We start from the raw sequence: 26,584 nt of genomic DNA on the forward strand, positions 1-26,584 counted from the left end.
AATTTGTATAGGATTTGTACATTTCTTCCTTAACTGTTTGATACAGTTCACCAGAAAAGCCATCTGGGCCTGGAGCAGTTTGTTTTTGGTGGGAGACAAGATTTAATTTCAAATTTAGCTTAATTGATTTAGAGCTGTTCATATAGCCCATTTCTTCTTGATTCAATTAAGTAAATTGTATCTTTTAAGAATTTTATTTCATCTAATTTGCCAACTTTTTTCAAAAAATGTCCACTCTATTACATTATTATTGTTTAAATGTCATTGATTCTATAACCATGTCGCTCCTTTTCCCAAATATTGGTCATGTTTTATCTTTCTTTGATATCTTTCAGTTTCATTGTTTGTCTATTTTTTATTTTATTTATTTCTGATATATATTATTTTCTTTGTGTTTACTTTAGTCTTAATTTGTTCTTCTTGTAGAGCAAGAAAAAGCTTAGATCATTGAATCCTTTATTTTGTCAAATATATTTATATTCTAAAGTATCCTATGACCACTGCTTTATCTGCATCTTACAAATTTTAATATGTGTGTTTTCCTTTTTATTCAATTTGAGGTATTTTCTCATTTCTCTTGTGACTTCTTCTTTGACCCATAGGTTCTTTAGAAGTATGTTTTTTAATTTCCAAGTACTTGCGGATTTTTCAGATATCTTTCTGCTGTTGTTTTCTAATTTAATTCCATTATAGTAGAGAACACATTTGGCATTACTTCATTCCTTTCAAATCTAAATAGTGGTCCCACAAATGGTCTTTCTTGGAACGTATTCCATGTGTACTTTAAACAAATATCTATTCTGTGTTGTTGGGTATAGTGTTGCACAAATGTCAGTTGATTGATGATGTTGTCTAAATGTTCTGTATTCTTACTGAGTTTCTTTCTACTTGTAATACAACTTTATAAGACAAATGCTGAAATTTCCAACTATAATTATGCATTTGTCCATTTTCTTTTTAAGTTCTGTCAGCTTTTACTTCAAGTATTTTGACATTTGCTCTTCGGTGAATACATATTTACAATTGTTATGTCTTCCTGATGAACTGACTCCTTTATAATTATGAAAAGTTTCTTTTTTATCCCTGACAGTATTCCTTGTCCTGAAATCTACTTTGATGTTAATATAGCAACTCTAGCTTTCCTTTGATTTATGTTTGCATGATAAAAATTTTTATCCTTTAAATTCTAAACCTGTGTGTGCCTTTATATTAAAAATGAATTTCTTGTATATGATGTATAGTTCAGTCTTTGTCATCCAGTCTAATATCCTCTGATTTGTAATTGGAGTATTTAGATCATTACATTTAATGTGAGTATAAATATGTTTGAGCTTAAATGTAACATCTTATTTATTCCCTATTCGTCTCATGTTCTATCTTCTCTTTTTCTTTTACTGCATTTTTGGATTAAGTTATTTTCAGGATTCCTTTTATGTCTGTTGACTTTTTAGGGTACTCTTTTTCCCTTAGTGGTTGATCTTTGGTTTACAATATGCATCTGTAATTTATCAAAGTCTTCCTTTAAATTATACTATGCCATACCACATATAGAGTGAGAATCTTACTCAGTATGCTTTCATTTCTCATTTCCTATTCTTCATGTTGTTGTCTTCAAATATTTTATTTTTGCATTTAAAACTCCACAGTATATTTTTAACAAACTGCTTTAACAAGTAAGCTGTCCTTTAACAAAAATTAAAAAGAAAAAAATAAATTTTACATTTACCAACATATTTACCATTTGAGGATCACTTTACTCAGTTGTGTTGATCCAAGTTTCATTTGATGAAATTTTTCTTGTACCTGCAGAACTTCCTTTGCCAGGTCTTATAGTTCAAGTTTACTGATGATAAATTCTTTTAGGATTTGTTCCTATGAAAAAGTCTTTATTTCACCTTCATTTATAACATTTTATATATAGTAAAATTACTCTGGTATACAGTTCCCTGGGTTTTGACAAATGAATAGGGTTGATTATACATAACTACAATCAAGATACAGAACAGTTACAGTATTCCCTAAATTCTCTCATGCTCACCCTTCATATTCAATCCTTTCCTCCCTCACCCAACCCTGACAATTATTGATCTCTTCTCTATCCCCATAGTTTTATTATGCTGGCTTGCCTTATTGAAGAGGGACAGCAACTTCAATAAGCCTATAACTTCTTTGCCTTCCCCTGGATCCTAGTTCAGACTTTACCTCCTGGGTCAGATAGAAGTATATTTAGCTCTGTGATGAAGGGTTCTAGTTTCTCTAATATATACCCACATAATCAAGATCAGAGACAGTGTAACTGGCATGAGTTTCAGTTCATCCTCATCAGTACCATCTTTTCCTTTCTGTCCCCTACTTTACATCCATCTTCCTTTCCTGACTGCCTTAGGCACTGCATTTTTGGATCTTAGGGGTTTGGCCATCTCAGTGCTCCTGTGCCTTTCAGTTATAGTTTTGCGTCCAGCATGTATTCCTGCCACTCTCTCAGGGATTTGAGGGTTTTGTTGTTGCTGTTCATCAGTGCTGTAAGGGGCACAATGTGTATTGTCCTTCCGCTAGTAGTTTAAGGCTTTTGTTTTGTTGGAGAGACAAGGAGAAAGGATCTGGATAGAGTTTTATCCATTTCCCTCAGTGGCTGCTATTCCTCTCCCCCAGGCCTGTACCATGTTGGATTTTTGTTTGGATACCAAACACTGTAAATTTCATGTTGTGGAGTGTTATACTTTGTTTTATTCCTTTAAAGGCTTTTGTATTTTGTTCTGCCTAATACTTGTTTTTAGATAATTTTGACAATTTAGAAGCTTATTTTTAGGTTCTTTAGGGCAGGTTTTGAGTAGTCCTTATTCTAAGGCTAATTTAGTCCCACTTTTATGGAATGACCCTTTGGGTCACTACTGAATGCTTCATTATTTAATGAGTCCTTTTCCATCAGGCTGGATGGAACATAATGTTTCCTGGCCCTGTGTGAGCTCTTGGAGTTATTTGGCTTATAGCCTCTCTAATTGTTCTTTCCCCTGTACAGGTGTTCTTAGCACAGCCTCCTGGAGTTTTGCTCTAAGCTTGACCATATTGGACTTTGATCAGAGACTCAAGGGGAAACCATATACAAATTTCTGGAACTTCTAAAAAAAATCTTTCTCTTGGGTACTGTGTCCTGCAGATTTTAGTTTACCTTAAGCTCCAAAAAATCTGATTCTTGTTTCCTCAAGTCAGAAAATTGACCAGACTCTGTTGAGGTTCCTTCTTCATGTGTACTGTACTCTGTTAATTGCCACCAGGAAGAAAGTCTGGATGACTGTATGCTAAATTAATTTATTTCTCTCAGAAGTCAGTATTTTATTGCCTGTTGTCCCACTGTTTGAAAATAGTTCTTTGTTACATTTTGTCTGGTTTCCTAGTTGTTTGTGGTAGGAAGTTAGTTCTGAACCCCTATTCTTTCGTTCTTCAAATCTAGCCAGTGATATCAACTTGGGACACAGCCTGTAAGGTACCTTTTCTATCCATTTATATATGTATGTTTCCATAGAAAAGTTGTAGTATTGGTTTTCTTTAGGTTGTATATGCTTTTAGTATCGTAATTCAGAGTATATTTAGTTCTCTTTCACTTGATTTAAAAAAAAACAATGTGTGTTAGAGGTGTACCTTATTATTAAAACAAATCTATTTCATATTCTTTATATGTTGATATAGTTAATATATTAAATAATGTAATATTTTTATATGGTAATATTTTCAGCAAGAATAGAGTTTGGTCCTCAGTAGCTCATCTTCTGGACATACTGCAAATGCTTTCCATTTTTTACCAGGCCTTTCCAGACACATTTTCAGAAATGTTGCCCTATTTCTCTCTGCCCCAAGTAATCCTCTTGCCTGGAGACAGACAGACTTCACATCTACCCCTAATAGTTGCCCAGGGCCCTTTTTTGCTTCTATTTTCCACAACTTTGGCATGGGCCATTCTTTGTGTTCTCATCTGTTATGCACTTGAATACAGTATGCTGTTGTTTCCCTCATTAATCTCTCAGAGGTTCCTTACAATTTTTGGTCCATTGAAATCTTCCCATCCATATTTTCTCATTCATCTATTGATTCCTTTTTTTGAAAAATCTTTTGTAGGTTCTGTGGTTTGATAAGGAGTATAGGCTGGAATATGTACTCACTTTGCTATCTTGAAACCAAGAATTACATTTCTCTCTGCCTGAATTTTCGCTGTATCATTTTATCATAATCTAGAATAAGATTAAACCTTTGTATGTTTGCCTAACACTCTTGTGAATAGACATGTATTAGGGAGCAGTAAGATGTTTGAGCTAGAGAGTATTCCTAGCATCTCCTCTTCCGTTCCTAAATTTACTTCTGTTCAGTAATATCCTCTTCATATTGCCAAGCACTTTCCTGGCCCTCATTATTCTTGTATTGACATGGGAAGTTCCATTTGTTAACCAGAATTGGAGTTTAGGCATCATGAATAAAATGGTAAAGTTTCTCTTCGGGCAACTATAAACTCTTCCCAACAGATTTTCTATTTGCCATTGAAATATTTTCAACCCATGTTGCAGAGTTTTAAAACATTAGAATTGGAAATTTTTAAACCTTTTAACAAAAGTTTTCTTTCACCATTATAATCTTGAATTTGGTTTAGCACTAATTATTATTTTGGCATGTAAAATACTGCTGTATACAATATACAAAATAATGAAATGTGATCTAACCTATAACAATAGCTCAAGTCCCTTCCACTTTTAATTTATATTTTGATTTTTTGGGCTCCTGACCAAAGTTAGATTAACATGACTTCTTTATAGATCTTTCCAATATGTAAATAAATTACACTGAAACTTTTTGTCTACACTGGGCAACAATTTAGTACCTTAACATCTACTGATGGAGGAGAAAAGTGATGTAAGGTCCAGAGGAACCCTCTTGGGATATTAAACAAAAATTCTGGGTGATCCTGGCTCTAAGTCATAATCTAATGTAGATTATTCAGTGAAAATTTCTTAAAGAGATTCAGTCCTTTTTCATTCATAGCATAGCACTGTGAATACAAACTTCTAAGTCATGCTTAATAATTTCCTTGTGTTTGTTACTTTGTTATAACCTGATTATAGTAACTAGTAGTACAACCACTTTGGAAATATAAAAGAGAACTATTCTTTGGCAACTTGCAGAGCTACTTCTTTTTAAAATCTGATCCTAGGAAAGGATATATGGACAGGAGCCTACCCTTGTGCTGTTCTTGTCAATCAACCCTTTCTGTCATTTCACAGAATGAAATTCTGTAGACCCAGAAGGGACCTGAGCAGTTATGTAGCAGTGTTTTACGGGAAAAGAAACTGAGAGCCAGAGAGGTAAAGCAGCTGTCCTACAGTCACAGAGGTAGTAAAGAACCACATATCTTCACCCTGGCCTGCCCTGAATTTTTTTGACATGTTGAGAAGTCATTGTGTCTCAACTATATATTGCATTTATTTCTACAAACCTACTTCAAAAGGCTAAAATTGTCTCTTTTTGAAATTTTTGTTGTACTTACACAGCTGAAATTTAGTCGGAGCCTTTCTAGCTCCCTGTACAATTATTCCTCTTCTCCCATTCTCTTAAACTTTTCTTGAGCATCTTGATAGAGAATACAGCAACTCCTTTATTCTGTCATTAGAATCCAGACAGAATCAGAGATTGAAGGCTGGGGAAAGTTGTCATGAATGGTAGTATTTTTACTCACACACAGAAAAAACTGGGCACCAGATTTGTCCATTCAGTAACTTTCTGCTCAATTTTAAATTTAATTTGATGAACTCAATGAAATGGAGGAATCTTTTTTTTTTTTTTCTGCTCAATTTAAACGTGGCTATTCCCTGAAAAAAAACCCTTTTCTTTCTGGGTTTGTCTTTGGCAATGGGAGTAAGGAGAAGAGGGCAGTATGTATTTCCTTCCTATCTAAAATTGAAAGTTTTTTTGTGTGTTTTACTCAAATATGAATTTTGTGTAATAAATTCTGAACTAGTCATGACTAATATCATGCATTTTGATATAACAGGATAGACATGATTCAACTGATGACCAACATATTTGTCATGTGTGGCATATGGATATAGAAGCCCTTCCAGAATGGATACACTGCCTAATACAAAAAGTAAGTTCCATAGTTTCTGAGTAAAATTAGGAATATACTACCTTCAGAAAGTTTCATCCTCATTTTAGAGCTATTTTTCTTGGATGCATTGTTTCAAGAGACATGAAAGGGTGTGTAACTTGATTACGCTTACTGGTTTCTTCATTATTACTGGAGTGCTCTGAGTACTTTTATATCTCAGACTTTGCACTTGGTATTTCCCCTTCCTTGAATTCTCTTCCCACAACTACTTACCTGTTTCTTCATTTCCTTAGGGCTTTATTCTCAGTAAGGCATTGCCTGGCCAATCTATTAGCTGCCTCTCCCCACTATTACTACTCTCAACGCTTCCTTTCTCCCTTCTGTACTTTATATACCTATCTATGTTTTACACACACATTATAAGTGATATATAGAACTTTAAATATGCTTAAGTATATACGACATATATAAATTATTATACACATTCATATGCATATCCACATATGCATATATATTACACACACACAAAGGGCTTACTGATCTTGTTAGTTACCTAGCTCCTCTTCTAGTATATAAACTCCATGAAGTCAGAAGTTTTTATATTTTGTTCATTATGTACTATATCCCCAGCACCTAGAACAGTACCTATTGAGTGAATGAAATATCCTATGTGTCTCATTACACAAATGTAAAATAAACTGGAAAATTAATGACTCATTAGCACAATCAGTATCAAAAAAACACACTTTTAAGGATCCTTAATGAAATATTATGAGTAGGAATTCATCTTGTCAGTGTGGCATCATTATTTCTCATAATTCAAAGCAGCTAAGTATTAGAAAAGTATAAGTAATATGATTTTTGGAACAATATAGTTGCCTTTCTCCACTGACTAGCTTACTTTTTTTGTTAAAGAATAACATTAGCTAGATATCCCTTGCATCCATTCTCACATTGTAATGATTTCTTGGGAAAATGCCAGTGCTCTGCTTATTAGTGTCCTGAACTTTAGAAAATGTATTAGGGCACTGTAGATGTCCTACTATCTCTGTTGAAAAGATAACTTTAAGTTAGTTCATTATTAATTTGTAATCTGAGTATAGAAAATGAAGTAACTGATGTATGCAACCAATATCTTTTGGTTGTATGTAAAAAGGCAGGAAGAGCTTTATTCTGTTGGTTGGGTAAAGTTCCCTCCCACAGTGCTTGGTATGCAAGAAGTGTATCAAAACAGACACTTTTCTGTGAGATTTTACTTGCAAATTAAGCTCTGTAGACTGATTTGCTTCCTGGTTCCATAGTGTATTTTTCTTTTCATTAGTTCACACTGTATCCATATTCAGCCTATTGTTTAAGAGACTCTTTTAGAATTCTTAGGAGTATCGTTTAGATGGGTGTGATGTGCAATATGTTATCATTCTAGACCTTTGGAGCTTCTTATCTCTGTTTATTGGAAGGCTTGTTTCCATCTAGTAGACTGTTCTGTCTACTAATCAGAAAACAGAATGCTGGCCTTTTCTGTGGCATAGAAAACTTTCATGTGGCTGGCTTTAAAGAACAAACAAACAATAAAACCACAAACAAAAAAACAGCTCGCATTCTCTTTGGTTACTTTACAAAGAAAGAATTGTTTTTATTTTCCTTTATTACCTGTAGGCCCAGTGGACAGTTGGAAAACTGAATTGCCCTTTCTGTGGGGCCCGTTTAGGGGGCTTTAATTTTGTCAGCACTCCAAAATGTTCCTGTGGCCAGCTTGCAGCTGTACATCTCTCCAAAAGCCGGACTGATTATCAGCCAACACGGTCAGGCCGACTAATGAGACCCTCGCTGAAATACTTGTCACATCCTAGAGTTCAGTCAGGTTGTGACAAGGAAACTCTGCTGACAGGTGACGCCTCCAAAAACAGAAATCACAGGCTTTTAAACATGGCCCAAAATAATAATGGTCCTGGAAGATTAACGGAAGCACTCTGCCTGGAGGTACGGTCAACATATTTCAAGATGAAGAACGAAAAAGTGCTCTTCAAAGCATCAGATCCAAAATATCAGCTTTTTGTTCCGCAGCTTGTGACCGGCAGATGCACTACGAGAGCTTTTCATAGAAAATCACATAGCTTGGATCTGGACATCAGTGAGAAACTGACTTTATTACCCACTTTATATGAAATCCATAGTAAGACTACTGTGTATCCCAGACTAAATGAAACGCAGCCTATTGACCTTTCGGGCTTGCCTTTAGAATCGAGTAAAAATAATCATTCCTTTCAGATTTCATCCAGTTTTGATCCTAATATGCTGCTGCAAAGATTTTCAGTGACTCCCCGTGAGACCCAGACACAAAGAGGAGGAGAATTTCAGTGTGGTCTAGAAGCTTCTGCAGTGTACTCTGGTCATGCTAGTTCTAACAACCTGACTTTCCTGATGGACCTGCCCTCAGCTGGCAGGAGCACACTGGAGGCCCCAGACCAGCAAGAGCACCTCTCTCCTCTGGACTTTCTGCACTCAGGCAGTTTTTCGTTGGGTGCCATTAATCAGAGGCTCAGTAAGAGAGAAAAGAGCAAGCTGAAGAATCTGAGACGGAAACAACGAAGGCATGAAAGATGGCTGCAGAAGCAGGTAATTTTTAAAAGAGTTTACTAAAAATTCTGTATTATAAATGTCAGGCTTTGGGGAGAGGAGCTAACTTTGAATTACCTATATTATAAAAACTTGATTTGAGTGATTTTTGAAATGACATTTCTCCCAAATGAACTTAATGATCATGTAGCTCTATTATAACTGACATGTATAACCATGTCTCTGTGCTAACACATGTTCAGAAAATGCCCTTTTGTGAAGTTTTTCCCAATTTTGCTAATATTTTACAGGAACATTCATCTCATGATATTGAGACTAGGTTGTCATACACATTTTAAATATATTCATGTTAGGATTGTTTTGCAGTGCTGTTTTTTCAGGTTAAATTGAAACAAAAATGTTTCCCTAAGTAAACCCAATGTAGTGACAAATTCATTCACTTTCATTACATTTAGTTTAAATGGATATTTTCAAGGAGCCCTGTTTAATTATGTGCCCACATGAGCCAGATATGATTAACTGTGCTAAATTGTGAAAATTATCTAAAGGATAATTGACCCTTACTGTAATTTTATAGGAGAGGATGTTTCTCTGTGGTTTGAACTCCTGTACCTATAATGATACGTTCAGGTGTGGGGTGTGTGAAGGAAACCAATATTAGGCACTGAGGAAACCAGTTAAAACCAGTGGATGAGGTGCTTATGAAAATTTAGAAGTTTGAGGACCAGCTTATTTCTGTATAAACTATTTTTGCAAATTGCCTTCATTATTTGGTCATAATAGATAGCAGTCCTTATTAATTAGTATATTGAATATTAACAGTGTCCTCAGAGCTAAAATACAGAAAGCTACAACTTTACATAATAGTTCATTCTTAGTTAAGCAAACTCATTATTGTTTATGATTCTACTCTTGGACTGAATAAAATAAAATTACTGCATTAAGTGCCTCAATCATGTTAGGTATTTTTCATCTTTTGGTTAGATAGTATAAGTAATTGTTTTTATATTTTTGACTGGTTTCTGACAAAAGCATTTCAATTTGGTTTCTTTGCAAGTGATGGTGTAATGTGACATCAAAGAGTATACTGTAGGATGTAAAAAAGAATATGTTTTATAGCACCATTATAATATACTTTATAGTTTAACTTATCAAAGCTGTAAAATTCAAAAATTTTATTGAAAATTTGACTTAAACCTAGATAAATTGGAGATTATCATATGTTATGTTAAGTGAACAGAACAAATACCTTAAAAACAATGTGGAGGCTTCTGAAATAATTCTCTTAACAAATAGAGATTTCAAAGAAGTATGAAAATTATACTTGTTCTGTGCTGTAAATATGCAAATAACATTTTTTACAATTTTCAAAATGTGTATAATTCTTAGGCTAGGTACTTCTGAAAACCTCAGTTATATTTTTAATCATTTTCTAACATAGGAACACTCTTTTTCACACAGTTTAAAGCAAAGTAAGACCAAAATTAATGGTCTTTTTTTTTTTTTTTGATAAGGTTGCTTTTATTCATTCACACACATGTGATTTAACCAATCTGCTTAGCTAATTGATCGAAGTGAATGAGTCTTAGACCTGTGACAGGTCAGTACAGGAATGATATGGTGGGATCCTAATAGGTTTGGTTGATTGCATAGGAGCTACAGGCAAACAAATGCCCAATGTGTCCTTAGCAAAGAAAATCTAAAAACAGGTAGCAGCATAGAAATGACATGAATTCACAGTGTGAGTACACACTGTGGTTTGGGTCAGAAGGAAGAAGAATTTTTAATAGTTTTACTAATTCAAGGAAAAGGATAAATCCTAGGAAGAGTTGATATTTGAGCAAAATTAATGGCTTAGCTATTCATCTCGTTTAATGTTTAATAAAGATTAGTTGATTCTAAAACAGATATCAGATATCTGTTTTGTATACCATGCCTTTGGGTAATGACTTCAAAACAGATCCTGCCCCTTTTTTAATGAGAAAAATATGCATACAAGATATAAAGAAAAAGTTACCTATTATTAATGGTAATCTTTTTAAAGTTTAAAATAATTGGTTGAGATATCTAGATTTCTGACTTTCATTTGACATTTTAAATTTTTTTGTGTGTAAACTAGACATCTTTCTGTGGCAGATACCATGATAGAAAATGTTAATGATGCTACAAAAAGTTACTTAAATTTTTGAAGCTTAGGGATGTAAATGAGATTATTGTTAAAGCAGAAACTACAGCCAGTTTTCAGTGTTTTTGTTCAGCAAATGTTAATTGAGCATCTACTTTGGGGAAAGAGTGCTGAGCTAACCCTTCTTTTATTCAACACAGTCTTTTTGGTTTTGGTTTTCTTTTTTAATTATCATGAAATAAAGTTGATTTATTCTTGGCATACAGCTCTATGATTTAAACATATGTATAGATTCATATAACAATCACCACATTGGGGGTCCCAAACACTTCCATCAGCCCCACCCCAAATTTCCCTTGTGTCTTTATAATTGTGCCATGATTATATCTTTATAATCACACCTTTGTCCCATCCCTAATTCCTGAAGACCACTAATCTGTTCCCCATTACTTTAGTTTGTCTTTTTGATAATTTTATAAAATAATAATGTAATGTTATAAAATTAGAACATATACTATATAATGTTTTGAGACTGGCTTCTTTTACTCAGCATAATTACCTGTCAGATTCATCCAAGTTGTTGCATATATCTCTAGTTTGTTATTTTTATTCCTTAATAGTATTCCTTTGTATTAATGAACCACAGTTTATCCATTTACTTGTTGAGCAGAGGTAGGTTATTCCAGGTTTTGGCAATTATGAATAGAGCTGTTATAAACATTCATGTACAGGTTTTTGTGTGAACCTAAGCTTTCATTTCTCTAGGGTAAATGTCCAGGAGTGGGATTGCTGGATCATATGGTAAGTAACTGTCAAATTGTTTTTCTGAATGGCTATACTATTTTGCATTCCAAGCAGCAATGTATGAGAGTTCCTTTTGCAGTGTATCCTCACAAACACCTGGTACCCTTAAAATTTTGACATTAATAGATACATAGTGGTATCACATTCTGGTTTTCGTTTGCATTTCCCTAATGATATTTCCCTAATGATGTTCACCATTTTTCAAGTGCTTATTTTGCCATTTATATATATTGTTTAGTGAAGTATCTTTTCAAATCTTTTAGTCATTTTCTTAATTGAGTTGTGTTCTTTGTGTTGAATCTTGAAAGTTCTTTATATACTTTGGATATAAGTTCTTCATTGAGTATGTGATTTGTAAAGATTTTCTCCCAGTCTGTAGCTTGTCCTTTTATTCTCTCAGAAAAAAATTTTTTTCCTATAGAGGAAATGTATTTAATTTTGATGAAGTCCAGTTTCTCAAATTTATTTTTAATGGATCATGCTTTTGGTGTCCTATCTAAGAACTCTTTGCCTAACCCTAGGTTATGAAGATTTTCTCCTATGGTTTCTTATAAAAGTTACATAGTTTTAAGTTTTATATTGAGAATTATAACTCATTTTGTGTTTTTTTTAATAAAGTGTGAAATTTAGGTTGAGGTCCCTTGTTTTACATAGAGATGCTTGATTGTTCCAGAACTATTTGTTGAAAACACTGTCCTTTCTCCATTGAAATGCTTTTGCAGCTTTGTCAGAAATCAACTGGCTCTATATTTGTGGTCTTTTTCTGGACTCTCTGTTCAGTTTATTTTTGTGTCTCTCTCTTTGCCAATAGACCTCTTTCTTGTTTTTTTAGCTTTATACTAACTCATTAAAATAGGGTACTGTGATTCCTCCAACTTTATTTTTCATTTTCAAAATTGTTTTATTCTAGTTCCTTTGCCTTTCCATATAAAATTTAGAATCAACCTTTTTATCTTTACAAAAAATAGATCAACTTGGGGAGAACCAAAATCTTTACTGTGTTTTTTTTTCCAGTCCATGAACATGATATGTCTCTCCATTTATTTAGGTCTTTGATCTCTTTCATCAGTATTTTGCAATTTTCAGCATTCAGAACGTGTGCATATACTGTTAGATTTATACCTAAGTATTTACTCTTTGTGTTATTGTTAATTTAAAAAATTGTTTTGATTTATAATTATAGATCACTAGTGTACAGAAAAAATTTATTTTGTTTTGACTTTATATCTTGTGCTGTTGATAGTACAGGTCTTTGACATCTCTTGTCAGATTTATCCCTAAGTATTTATATTTTTATACTGTTGGTAAATAGTATTATTAAATCTTAATTTCCATTTGTTCATGAATAATATATAGCAATACAATTGATTTTTGGTGTTAATCTTATATCTTACAACCTTTCTAATTTTACCTGTCAGGAATAGCAGGGGTTTTGTAGATTTCACTGGGTTTTCTACTTAGATGATCATATCTGCAAATAAAAAGTCTTACTTCTTCCTTTCCAATTTGATTATTTCTTTTTTTGTGTTACTGAGTGAGCTAGAACATCTAGTACAGTGTTGAGTAGAAGTGATGAGAGCAGGTATCCTTGTGTTTTTCCTGATGTTAGGAGGAAAGCACTCAGTCTTTCACCATTAAGTACTATGTTAGCTATGGGTTTTAGGTAGATGCCCTTTATCAGGTTGAGGATGTTTTCTTCTATTCCTAGTTTGCTGAAAGTTTTATCATGAATGGATGTTGAATTTTGTCAAATGCTTTTTCTGTATCAATTGATATGATTATGTGTTTTTAATGTGAATATTAAGTGATTATCAAATATTGAGCCAGTGTTTCATTCCCACAGTAAATACTTTGTTATGTTGTATTTTTCTTTCTGTATATTGCTGGATACTACTTGCCAATATTTTCTGAGAGTTTTTTTGGTTTCTTTGTTTTTTTGCCTCTGTACATGAAGGATATTATCCTGATGCTTACTCTATTTCTGTACAGTCTTTTTCTGATTTGATATCATGGTAGTGCTGGCCGTATAAAATGAATTAAGAATTGTTCTTTCCTGTTGTGTTTTATGGAAAATATTGTGAAGACTTAATATTACTTTTTCTTAAATATTTGGTAATGAAACTACCTGGGCCTGGAGGTTTTGGGGGTGGGGGTGGGTGAAGGAGGTGAATTTAACTATGAATTCAGTTTCTTTAATGTTTATAGGACAATTCAGGTTATCTATTTCATATTGGATTATTTTGGTAGTTGTTTTCAGTGCATTATCTAAGTTGTTGAAAACATGTGTGTAGAATGTTCATAGTATTCCCTTATTATCCCTTTAATGTCTGTTGGGTCTGTAATGATATCCCCTTTTCAATCCTGATAATAACAATTTATGTCTCGTCTCTCCTTCTCTCCCCTTCCCTCCCCTCCCCTCTTGCTTTTAGTTTTGCTGGAGGTTTATCAATTTTACTGATCTTTTCAAAGAACCAGCTTTTGATTTCAATTATTTTTTTCTATTATTTTTTGTTTTCAAAGTCATTGATTTCTGGTCTTACTTTTATTACTGACTTCCTTCTGCTTGCTTTGACTTTATTTTCCTTTCTCTTATAAACTATTTTTTATGGGAGAAACTTAAGTTTTCGATTGGAAATCCTTTTTTATCTCATCTAAGCATGTATTGCTATAAATTTCCCTTTAGTTACTGCATGAGCTACAACCCATGACTTTTATGTTGTGTTTTTAATTCGGTTCAAACTGTTTTCTAATTTCCTTTGAGACTTTTGTTAGCCCACGTAGTTTGTCTAAGTGGCTACTATAATCATGCAAAGACTGAAATATTAGCATTCTGAGGAAATTTTAAAACTTCATCCAGTGGAAGAATATTTCTTCCTCTGGATTGAGAGAATGTAAAGCTGCCAGTAGTATAGCTGTATAATATTTTAAAATAATTCTATTTAAACATTTTGTTTGTTCTTCTGTGTTGACATTTCTTAACCTTGAGCTTATTTAGTATGAATAAAAGAAAATGTCTCTTTAAACCCACAGGAGACTATTGTGAAAAGAGTTTACCTTACATTTCTGTGACATGTTGTGCATGAAAATATAAAATAATTGACCAAGTATCATGGTTTTTAATAAATCAATGAACCATCTACAGTGATTATATTACGTTGTTCTGAGTTAACTAAATGAGTTAAGACTACTTGTATTATTACAAGGGTGTGATTTAGGCACTGGGGAGAATAGAGGTCAATAAATTATATTAAAGACCTACTCATTTGTGTTTACCTAGAGAAGATATACATTTTCCACAAAGGCATTAAGTTTCATTTTCCTGGATTTGCACATAGGGATAATTTTTCACAGATTTTGAAGGAGTCCACTTAATCTTTTATCACTTGATTCATCATGTTGAAATCATACACAAATCATATTCTAAATATATTTTTGGTTATCTTTTTAAATTAAAATATTTGTGCTTCTTAATTATAATAGTAATTCACGTATTGAACAGTTATTCCCCATTTGTTCTGTTTCTAAAGAAGAAAATTAATGGTTTATTGAAATAAAAAGCGTCACTAATGAAGCTTCAGTAATGAAAATAACTAAAATTTTAATTAGATGACACATTTTACTGTAATTTTCCATTGTATGTGTGTGTATACACACACACACACACACACACACACACACACACACAAACACCCCCCACACACAATTCTTTATCTGTTCACCTCTTGATGGACACTTAGGTTGCTTTCATATCTTGGCTGTAGTATATGCTGCTCTGAAGATTGGAGTGTGTGTATCTTTTTGAATTAGTGTTTTTGTTTTCTTCAGATATGTACCCAAGAATGGAATTGCTGGTTCATATGGTAGTTTTATTTTTAGTTCTTCGAGAAACCTCCATACTGTTTTCCATGGTGCCTGCACCAATTTTCATTCCTAGCAGCAGTGCACTGAGGGTTCCCTTTAATCCACATCCTTGCTAACATGTGTTATTTATGGTCTTTTTGATGATAGCCATTCTGACAGGTGTGAGGTGATACCTCAGTGTGGTTTTGATTTGTCTGATGATTAGCAATGTTGAGCATCTTTTCATGTGCCTGTTGGCCATCTGTATATCTTCTTTGGAAAAATGTCTATTCAGGTCTTCTGCCCATTTTTTGATTGGGTAGTTTGGTTTTTTGATATTGAGTTACATGAGCTGTTTATATATTTTGGATATTAACCCCTTATTGGTCATATCATTTGCAAATATTTTTTTCCTATTCAGTAGATTGTCTTTTCTTTTTTTTTTTTTTTTTTTTGATGGTTTCTTTTGCTGTGCAAAAGCTTTTAAGTTTAATTAGGTCCTGTTTATTTTTGCTTTTATTTATTTTGCCTTAGGAGACTGATCCCTCAGAATGTTGCAATTTGTGTCAAAGAGTATTCTGCCTATGTTCTTTTCTAAGAGTTTTGCAGTTTAAGGTCATACATTTAGGTCTTTAATCCATTTTGAGAATTTTGTGTATGGTGTGAGAAAATGTTCTAATTTCATTCTTTTACATGGATCAGTCCAGTTTGCCCAGCACCACTTATTGAAGAGACTGTCTTTTCTCTGTTGTATATTCTTGCATCCTTTGTTGTAGATTAATTGACCATAGGTGCATGGGTTTATTTCTGGGCACTTTATTCTGTTCTGTTGATCTATATGTCTTTTTTTGTGCCAGTACCATTCTGTTTTGATTACTGTAGCTTTGTAGTATTGTCTGAAATCAGCTTTGCTCTTTTTTTTCTCAAGATTGCTCTGGCAATTTGAGGTCTTTTGAGGTTCCATATAAATTTTAGGATTACTTGTTCTAGTTCTGTGAAAAATGTCATGGGTATTTTGTTAGGGATTGCATTAAATCAGTAGTTTGCCTTGGGTAATGTGGTAATTTTAATAATATTATTTCTTCCAATCCATGAACATGGGATCTTTCCATTTATTTGTATCATCTTCAGTTTCTTTCTTCAGTGTTGCATGGTTTTCAGACTACAGGTCTTTCACCTCCTAGGTTAACTTTATTCCTAGGAGTTTTACTCTTTTTGATGAAAATTTAAATAGAATTGTTTTCTTGCTTTCTCTCTCTGAGAGTTCATTATTCATGTATAGAAAAGAACAGATTTCTATATGTTAATCTTGTATTCTACAACTTTACTGAATTCATTTATTAGTTCTTGTAGTTTTTGATGGAGACATTAGGATTTTCTGTATATACTACCATGTGATCTGCAAATAGTGACAATTTTACTTCTTCCCTTCTAATTTGGATGCCTTTTCTTTTCTTTTTTTTTTTCTTGCCTGATTGCTTTGGCTAGAATGTCCAGTACTATGTTAAAAAGGAGCTGTGAGAGTGAGCATCCTTGTCTTGTTCGTGATTTTAGAAGAAAAGCTTTTAGCTTTTTACTGTTGAATATGATGTTAGCTGTGGGTTTGTAATAAACGGCCCTTATTATGTTGAGATATGTGCCCTGTATACCTACTTCGATGAGAGTTTTTATCATGAATGGATGTTGTCAAATGCTTTTTCTGCATTTATTGAGATGATCGTGTGACTTTTATCCTTCATTTAGTTAATGTGGTGTGTCACATTGACTGATTTCTGGATATTGAACCATCCTTGCACTCCTGGAATAAATCCCACTTGATCATGGTTTTTAATCCTTTTTATATATCATTGAATTTGGTTTATCAGTATTTTGTTGAAGATTCTACATCTGTATTCATCAGAGATAAAGGCCTCTAATTTTGGGGGTTTTGTGTAGTTTTTTTGTCTGGTTTTGATATCAGGGTAATTATGGCCTTATAGAATGAATTTGGGAGTGTTCTCTCCTCTTCAGTTTTCTTGGAATAGTTTGAGAAAGATAGGTATTAGCTCTTATATGTTTGTTAGAATTCCCCTGTAAAGCTATCCGGTTCTAGTTTACTGGAAGTTTTTTTTTTTTTAATTACAAATTCAGTTCCACTACTAGTGATTGGTCTGTTCTGATTGTCTACTTCTTTTTGATTCAGTCTTTGAAGGTTGAATGTTTCTAGAAACTTGTCCATTTCTTCTAGGTTTTCCAGTTTGTTGGCATATAGCTGTTTGTAGTATTCTCTTATGATTTTTTGTGTCTCTGTCATATTGGATGTTATTTGTCCTTTTTCATGTCTTTTTTATTTGGGTCCTCTCTTTTGTTGTTGTTGATGAGAATGTCTAAAGGCTTATCAACTTTATGTTTTCAAAACAACAGCTCTTGGTTTCATTGATTTTTCTTCTTTTTTGCCTCTTTTATTTTTATCCTTGCTAATCTCTGTTATTTCCTTCTTTCTGCTGACTTTATACTTTGTTTATACCTCTTTTTCTAATTAGTTTAGATGGTAGCTTAGGTTGTTTATTTAAAATGTTTCTAATTTCTTGAAATAGACCTATATCACTATAAGTTTCCCTCTTAGAACTGCTTTTGCTGCATGCCATGGCTTTTGGAAGGTTGCAGGGGTTTTTTCATTTGTCTCGAGGTATTTTCTGATTTTCTCTTTGATTTATCATTGACCTATTTTTTTAGTAGCATTTTGTTTACTCTCCATGTATTTTTGTGTTTTTACCATTTTTCTTCCTGCAGTTAATTTCTGGTTTCATTCTGTGTTGCCAGAAAAAATACTTGGTATAATTTATATCCTCTTAAATTTGTTGAGACTTCTTTGTGGCCAAGCATGTGATATATCCTGGAGAATGTTCCATTTACACTTGAAAAGAATGTGTTTTCTGCTGTTTTTGGTTGAAATGTCCTATAGATATCTATTAAGCCCAACTGGTCTAATGTGTCTTTTAGGACTACTTTTCCCGTATTGATTTTCTGTCTGAATGATTTCTCCAGTTATGTAAGTGGGTGGTTAAAGTCTCCTATTATTACTGTATTATTGTCAGTTTCTCTCTTATGTCTGTTAATATTTGCTTTATATATGTAGATGCTCCTATTTTAGGTATGTATATGTTAGTGAGTTTTATATACAGTTCTTATATTGATTTCTTTATCATTAGATATAAAGCCCTTCTTTTGGTAATATACTTTGTTTTACTGTCTACTTTGTCTCATATGAGTATTGCTACTCCAGCATTCTTGTTGCTATTTACATGAAATACCTTTTTCCAGCCTCTCACTTTCAGATTATATGAGTGTTTAGCTCTGAAGTGAGTCTTTTGTAGTCAGAAGATAGATGGCTCTTGTTATTTTTAACCAGTCAGCCCTCTCTGTGTCTTTTGATTGCAGCATTTAGTCCACTGACATTTACAGTGATTTTTTAATATGTAGGTACTTACTGCCATTTTGTTACTTATCTTCTGGTAGTTTTTGTAGTTCTTCTCTATTCTTTTAGTCTCTTCCCTTGTGGTTAATTATTTTGTAGTGGTATGCTTTTGTTCCTTTCTATCTGGTTTTTGTGTTTTTATTGATCTGTGGTTATCTTGGGGTTCATATGTGTTGACTAATATTTATATTTATTTTTCAAAACTGGTTGAAATTTAAGGTTAGACACATTCTAAAAGGTCTACATTTTTCACTCCCCTCCCCCACATTTTTTAACAACTTTATTGGAGTATAATTGCTTTACAATGGTGTGTTGGTTTCTGCTTTATAACAAAGTGAATCAGTTATATATATACATTTGTCCCCATAACTCTTCCCTCTTGCATCTCCCTCCCTCCCACCCTCCCTATCCCACCCCTCTAGGTGGGCACAAAGTACTGAGCTGATCTCCCTGTGCTATGTGTCTGCTTCCCCCTAGCTATCTCTTTTACGTTTGGTAGTGTATTTATGTCCATGCCACTCTCTCACATTGTCCCATCTTACCATTCCCCCTCCCTGTATCCTCAAGTCCATTCTCTAGTAGGTCTGTGTCTTTATTCCCGTCTTACCCCTAGGTTCTTCATGACATTCGTTTTTTTCTTCTTAGATTCCATATATATGTGTTAGCATACGGTATTTGTTTTTCTATTTCTGACTTCACTCTGTATGACAGACTCTAGGTCCATCCACCTCAGTACAAATAACTCAATTTCGTTTTTTTTATGGCTGAGTAATATTCCATTGTATATATGTGCCACATCTTCTCTATCCATTCATCTGTTGATGGACACTTATGTTGCTTCCATGTCCTGGATGTTCTAAATAGAGCTACAATGAACATTTTGGTACATGATTCTTTTTGAAATATGGTTTTCTCAGGGTATATGCCCAGTCGTGGGATTGCTGAGTTGTATGGTAGTTCTATTTTTAGTTTTTTAAGGAATCGCCATACTGTTCTCCATAGTGGCTGTGTCAATTTGCATTCCCACCAACAGTGCAAGAGTGTTCCCTTTTCTCCACACCCTCTCCGGCATTTACTGTTTCTAGATCTTTTGATGATGGCCATTCTGACCGGTGTCAGATGATATCTTATTGTAGTTTTGATTTTCATTTCTCTAATGATTAATGGTGTTGAGCATTCTTTCATGTGTTTGTTGGCAATCTGTATATCTTCTTTAGAGAAATGTCTGTTTAGGTCTTCTGCCCGTTTTTCGATTGGGTTGTTTGTTTTTTGTTGTTGAGCTGCATGAGCTGCTAGTAAATTTTGGAGATGAATCCTTTGTGAGTTGTTTCATTTGCAAATATTTTCTCCCATTCTGAGGGTTGTCTTTTGGTCTTGTTTATGGTATTCTTTGCTGTGCAAAAGCTTTTAAGTTTCATTAGGTCCCGTTTCTCTAGGAGGTGGGTCAAAAAGTACATTGCTTTGATTTATGTCATAGAGTGTTCTACCTATGTTTTCCTCTAAGAGTTTGATAGTGTCCAGCCTTACATTTAGGTCTTTAATCCATTTTGAGTTTATTTTTGTGTATGATGTTAGGGAGTGTTCTAATTTCATTCTTTGACATGTAGCTGTCCAGTTTTCCCAACACCAATTATTGAATAGGCTGTCTTTTCTCCACTGTATATACTTTGCCTCCTTTATCAAAGATAAGGTGACCATAGGTGCGTGGTTTTATCTCTGGGCTTTCTATCCGTTCCATTGATCTATATTTCTGTTTTTGTGCCAGTACCATACTGTCTTGATTACTGTAGCTTTGTAGTATAGTCTGAAGTCAGGGAGCCTTATTCCTCCAGCTGCGTTTTCCTTTCTCAAGATTGCTTTGGCTATTCAGGGTTCTCTTGTATTTCCATACAAATTGTAAAATTTCTTGTTCTAGTTCTGTGAAAAATGCCAGGGGTAGTTTGATAGGGATTGCATTGAATCTGTAGATTGCTTTGGGTAGTATAGTCATTATCACAATGTTAATTCTTCCAATCCAAGAACATGGTATATCTCTCCATCTGTGAGTATCATCTTTAATTTCTTTTATCAGTGTCTTATGATGTTCTGCATGTAGGTCTTTTGTCTTCTCAGGTAGGTTTATTCCTAGATGTTTTATTCTTTTTCTTGCAATGGTAAATGAGAGTGTTTCCTTAATTTCACTTTCAGATTTTTCATCATTAGTGTATAGGAATGCAAGAGATTTCTGTGCATTAATTTTGTATCCTGCTACTTTACCAAATTCATTGATTAGCTCTCGTAGTTTTCTGGTAAAATCCTTAGTATTCTCTATGTATAGTATCATGTCATCTGCAAACAGTGACAGCTTTACTTCTTCTTTTCCTATTTGGATTCCTTTTATTTCTTTATTTTCTCTGATTGCTGTGGCTAGAACTTCCAAAACTAGATTGAATAAGAGTGGTGAGAGCAGACAACCTTGTCTTGTTCCTGATCTTAGTGGAAATGGTTTCAGTTTTTCATCATTGAGGACGATGTTGGCTGTGGGTTTGTCATATGTGGCCTTTGTTATGTTGAGGAAAGTTCCCCGTATGCCTACTTTCTGCAGGGTTTTTATCATAAATGGGTGTTGAATTTTGTCAAAAGCTTTCTCTGCATCTATTGAGATGATCATATGGTTTTTCTCCTTTGATTTGTTAATATGGTGTATCACGTTGATTGATTTGCATATATTGAAGAATCCTTGCATTCCTGGGATAAACCCCACTTGATCATGGTGTATGATCCTTTTAATGTGCTGTTGGATTCTGTTTGCTAGTATTTTGTTAAGGATTTTTCCATCTATATTCATCAGTGATATTGGCCTGTAGTTATCTTTCTTTGTGACGTCTTTGTCTGGTTTTGGTATCAGGGTGATGGTGACCTCCTAGAATGAGTTTGGGAGTTTTCCTCCCTCTGCTATATTTGGGAAGAGTTTGAGAAGGAGAGGTGTTAGCTCTTCTCTAAATGTTTGATAGAATTCACCTGTGAAGCCATCTGGTCCTGGGCTTTTGTTTGTTGGAAGCTTTTTAATCACATTTTCAATTTCAGGGCTTGTGATTGGTCGTTTATATTTTCTATTTCTTCCTGGTTCAGTCTCGGATGGTTGTGTATTTCTAAGAATTTGTCCATTTCTTCCAGGTTGTCCATTTTATTGGCATATAGTTGCTTGTAATCTCTCATGATCCTTTATATTACTGCAGTGTCAGTTGTTACTTCTTATTTTTCATTTCTAATTTTATTGATTTGAGTCTTCTCCCTTTTTTTCTTGATAAGTCTGGCTAATGGTTTTTCAATTTTGTTTGTCTTCTCAAAGAACCAGCTTTTAGTTTTATTGATTTTTGCTATTGTTTCCTTCATTTCTTTTTCATTTATTTCAGATCTGATCTTTATGATTTCTTCCCTTCTGCTAATTTTGGGGTTTTCTTGTTCTCCTTTCTCTAATTGCTTTAGGTGCAAAGTTAGGTTGTTTATTCGAGATGTTTCCTATTTCTTAAGGTAGGATTGTATTGGTGTAAACTTCCTTCTTAGAACTGCTTTTGCTGCATCCCATAGGTTTTGGGTCATTTTCTCTCCATTGTCATTTGTTTGTAGGTATTTTTTGATTTCCTATTTGATTTCTTCAGTGATCTCTTGGTTATTAATTAGTGTGTTGTTTAGCATGTATGTGTTTGTATTTCTTACAGATTTTTTCTGTAATTGATATCTAGTCTCATAGCATTGTGGTCAGAAAAGATACTTGATACGATTTCAATTTTCTGAAATTTACCAAGGCTTGATTTGTGACCCAACATATAATCTATCCCTGAGAATATTCCATGAGCACTTGAGAAGAATGTGTTTTCTGTTGTTTTTGGATAGAATGTCCTATAAATATCAATTAAGTCCATCTTGTTTAATGTATCATTTAAAACTTGTGTTTCCTTATTTATTTTCATTTTGGATGATCTGTCCATTGGTGAAAGTGGGGTGTTAAAGTCCCCTACTATGATTGTCTTTCTGTCGATTTCCCCTTATATGGCTGTTAGCATTTGCCTTATGTATTGAGGTGCTCCTATTTTGGGTGCATAAATATTTACAGTTGTTATATTTTCTTCTTGGATTGATTCCTTGATCATTATGCTGTGTCCTTCTTTGTTTGTTGTAATAGTCTTTGTTTTAAAATCTATTTTGTCTGATGCGAGATTTGCTACTCTACCTTTTTCTTGATTTCCATTTGCATGGAATAGTTTTTACCATCCCCTCACTTTCAGTCTGTATGTGTCCGTAAGTCTGAAATGGGTTTCTTGTAGAGAGCATATATACGGGTCTTGTTTTTGTATCCATTCAGCCAGTCTTTCTCTTTTGATTGGAGCATTTAATCCATTTACATTTTAAGTAATTATTGGTATGTATGTTCCTATTACCATTTTCTTAATTGTTTTGGGTTTATTATTGTAGGTCTTTTCCTTCTCGTTTTCCTTCCTGGGGAAGTTCCTGTAGCATTAATTGTAAAGCTGATTTGGTGGTGCTGAATTCTCTTAGCTTTTGCTTGTTTGTAATGCTTTTAATTTCTCCATCAAATCTCAGTGGGATCCTGCTGGGTAGAGTAATCTTGGTTTTAGGTTTTTCTCCTTCATCACTTTAAATATGTCCTGCCACTTCCTCTGACTTGGAAAGTTTCTGCTGAAATATTAGCTGTTAACCTTATGAGGAGTCCCTTATGTGTTATTTGTTGTTTTTCCCTTGCTGCTTTTAATATGTTTTCTTTGTATTTAATTTTTGATAGTTTGATTAATATGTGTCTTGGCATGTTTCTCCTTGGATTTATCCTGTATGGGACTCTCTGTGCTTCCTGGACTTGATTAACTATTTCCTTTCCCATATTAGGGAAGTTTTCAACTCTAATCGCTTCAAATTTTTTCTCAGTCCTTTTCTTTTTCTCTTCATCTTCTGGGATCCCTATAATTCGAATGTTGGTGCATTTAATGTTGTCCCAGTGGTCTCGGAGACTGTCCTCAATTCTTTTCATTCTTTTTTCTTTATGCTGCTCTGCAGTGGTTATTTCGACTATTTTATCTTCCAAGTCACCTATCCATTCCTCTGCCTTAGTTATTCTGCTATTGATCCCTTCTAGAGAATTTTTAATTTCTTTTATTGTGTTGTTCATCAGTGTTTGTTTGCTTTTATTTCTTTAGGTCCTTGTTAAACATTACTTGTATTTTATCCATTCTGTTTCCAAGATTTTAGATCATCTTTAGTATCATTATTCTGAATTCTTTTACAGGTAGACTGCCTATTTCCTCTTCATTTGTTAGGTCTGGTTTGTTTTTGCCTTGCTCCTTCATCAGCTGTGTGTTTCTCTGTCTTCTCGTTTTGCTTAACTTACTGTGTTTAGGGTCTCCTTTACGCAGCCTGCAGGTTCGTTGTTTCTGGTGATTTTGGTTTGTGCCCCCAGTGACTAAGGTTGGTTCAGTGGGTTGTGTAGGCTTCCTGATGGAGGGGACAAGTGCCTGTTTTCTGGTGGATGAGGCTGGATCATTTCTTTCTGGTGGGCAGGTCCACGTCTGTTGGTGTGTTTGGGGGTTCCTGTAGCCTTATTATGATTTTAGGCAACCTCTGTACTAATGGATGGGGTTGTGTTCATGTCTTGCTAGTTGTTTGGCATAGGGTGTCCTGCAGTGTAGCTTGCTGATCGTTGAGTGGAGCTGGGTCTTGGTGTTGAGATGGAGGTCTCTGGGAGATTTTCGTCATTTGATATTATGTGGAGCTGGGAGGTCTCTTGTGGACCAGTGTCCTGAAGTTGGCTCTCCCACCTCAGTGGCACCGCCATGACACCTGGATGGAGCACCAAGAGCCTGTCCTCCACACAGCTCAGAATAAAAGGGAGAAAAGAAAGGAAGAGAGGAAGGAAGGAAGGAAGGAAGGAAAATAAAATAAAGTAAAATAATTAAAATAAGAAAAAATTATTAAGGAAAAAAAGTTTTTATAAGTAATTAAAAAAAATGGAGAGACAGAACCCTAGGACAAATGGTAAAAGCAAAGCTATACGGACAGAATCACACACAGAAGCACACACATACACACTCACAAAAAGAGAAAAAGGGTAAAATATATATATATTGGTGCTCCCAAAGTCCATCTCCTCTAATTGGGATGATTCGTTGTCTATTCAGGTATTCCACAGATGCAGGGTACATCAAGTTGATTGTGGATATGTAATCCGCTGCTCCTGAGACTACTGGGAGAAATTTGCCTTTCTCTTCTTTGTTCGCACAGCTCCAGGGGTTCAGCTTTGGATTTGAACCCGCCTCTGCGTGTAGGTCACCTGAGGGCATCTCCTCTTTGCTCAGACAGGATGGGGTTAGAGTAGCAGCTGATTCAGGAACTCTGGCTCACTCAGGCTGGGGGGCGGGTAGGAGTACGGATGCGGGGTGAGCCTGAGGCGGCAGAGGCTGGTGTGACGTTGCAGCAGCCTTAGGCATGCCGTGCATTCTCCTGGGGAAGTTGTCCCTGGATCACGGGACCGCGGAAGTGGCGGGCTTCACAGGCTCCCGAGAGGTATGGATAGTGACCTGTGTTTGCACACAGGCTTCTTGGTGGCCACAGCAGCAGCCTTAGCGTCTCATTCCCTTCTCTGGGGTCCTCACTGATAGCCGTGGCTTGCGCCCGTCTCTGGAGCTCCTTTAAGCAGTGTTCTTAATCCCCTCTCATCATGCACCAGGAAACAAAGAGGAAAGAAAAACTGTTTCGTCTCTTCGGCAGCTCCAGACTTTTTCCCGGACTCCCTCCTGGCTAGCTATGGTGCACTAGCCCCCTTCAGGCTGTGTTCTTGCAGCCAACCCCAGTCCTCTCCGTGGACTCTGACCGAAGCCCGAGCCTCAGCTCCGAGCCCCGAGTGCCAGTGAGCACTGATCCTCTGTGTGGGAATCTCTCCACTTTGCCCTCCGCACCCCTGTGGCTGTGCTCTCCTCTGTGGCTCTGAAGCTCCCCCCCCACCCCCTGTCTCCTCCAATGAAGGGGCTTCCTAGTGTGTGGGAACCATTCCTCCTTCACAGCTGCCTCCTACTGATGCAGGTCCCGTCCCTATTCAATTGTCTCTGTTTTTTCTTTATTTTTTGCCCTACCCAGGTACTTGTGGAGTTCCTTTCCTTTTGGGAGGTCTGAGGTCTTCTGCCAGCATTCAGTAGGTGTTCTGTAGGAGTTGTTCCACATGTAGATGTATTTCTGATGTATTTGTGGGGAGGAAGGTGATCTCTGCATCTTACTCTTCTGCCATCTTGAAGCTCCTCCCCTCACATTTTGTGTTTTTGATGTCATATTTTATATCCTCATGTTTACCCCTTCACTGTTTATTGTAGTTATAGTTGCTTTTATAATTTTTCATGTTTTAATCTTTATACTAGCTTATTTAAGCAGTTGATCCACAGCCTTTACTATATTTTTGCATTTACTAGTCAGATTTTTTTCCTTTTCTATAGACTCTTACTTCTCATTTTCTCCTTTTATTTTCTTCATAGATAACACTCTTTCAACATATCTTTTAGGGTAGATTTAGTATTGATGAACTTTTAATTTTTGTTTGTCTGAAAAGTCCTTTATCTCTTCTTAAATTCAAAATGGTAATCTTGCTTGGTAGAATATCCCTATGTTGCAGGTTTTTCCTTTCCAGCACTTTGAATATATCATACCACTT

At 34.8% G+C, this 26,584-nt stretch overlaps 1 protein-coding gene across 8 annotated transcripts in view; it reads left to right on the forward strand.

Annotated features, from left to right (window-relative positions):
* The window catches only part of RNF180 (ring finger protein 180), a 299,183-nt gene that overhangs the window by 46,633 nt on the left and 225,966 nt on the right, over nt 1-26,584 (forward strand). For 4 of the 8 annotated variants that reach the window (XM_059062298.2, XM_067031022.1, XM_067031023.1 and 1 more), the window contains 3 exons: nt 6,035-6,130; nt 7,748-8,707; nt 11,559-11,594. In XM_059062298.2, the coding sequence (XP_058918281.1) occupies nt 6,035-6,130; nt 7,748-8,707; nt 11,559-11,594 (1,092 nt within the window). Of the gene's footprint in view, nt 1-5,267; nt 5,377-6,034; nt 6,131-7,747; nt 8,708-11,558; nt 11,595-26,584 lie in introns of all 8 variants that reach the window. The other 4 variants (XM_067031024.1, XM_067031025.1, XM_067031026.1 and 1 more) reach the window with 4 other exon arrangements.

The sequence above is a fragment of the Kogia breviceps genome, chromosome 4 (genome assembly GCF_026419965.1).
Source record: "Kogia breviceps isolate mKogBre1 chromosome 4, mKogBre1 haplotype 1, whole genome shotgun sequence".
NCBI classification, from domain to species: domain Eukaryota; kingdom Metazoa; phylum Chordata; class Mammalia; order Artiodactyla; family Physeteridae; genus Kogia; species Kogia breviceps.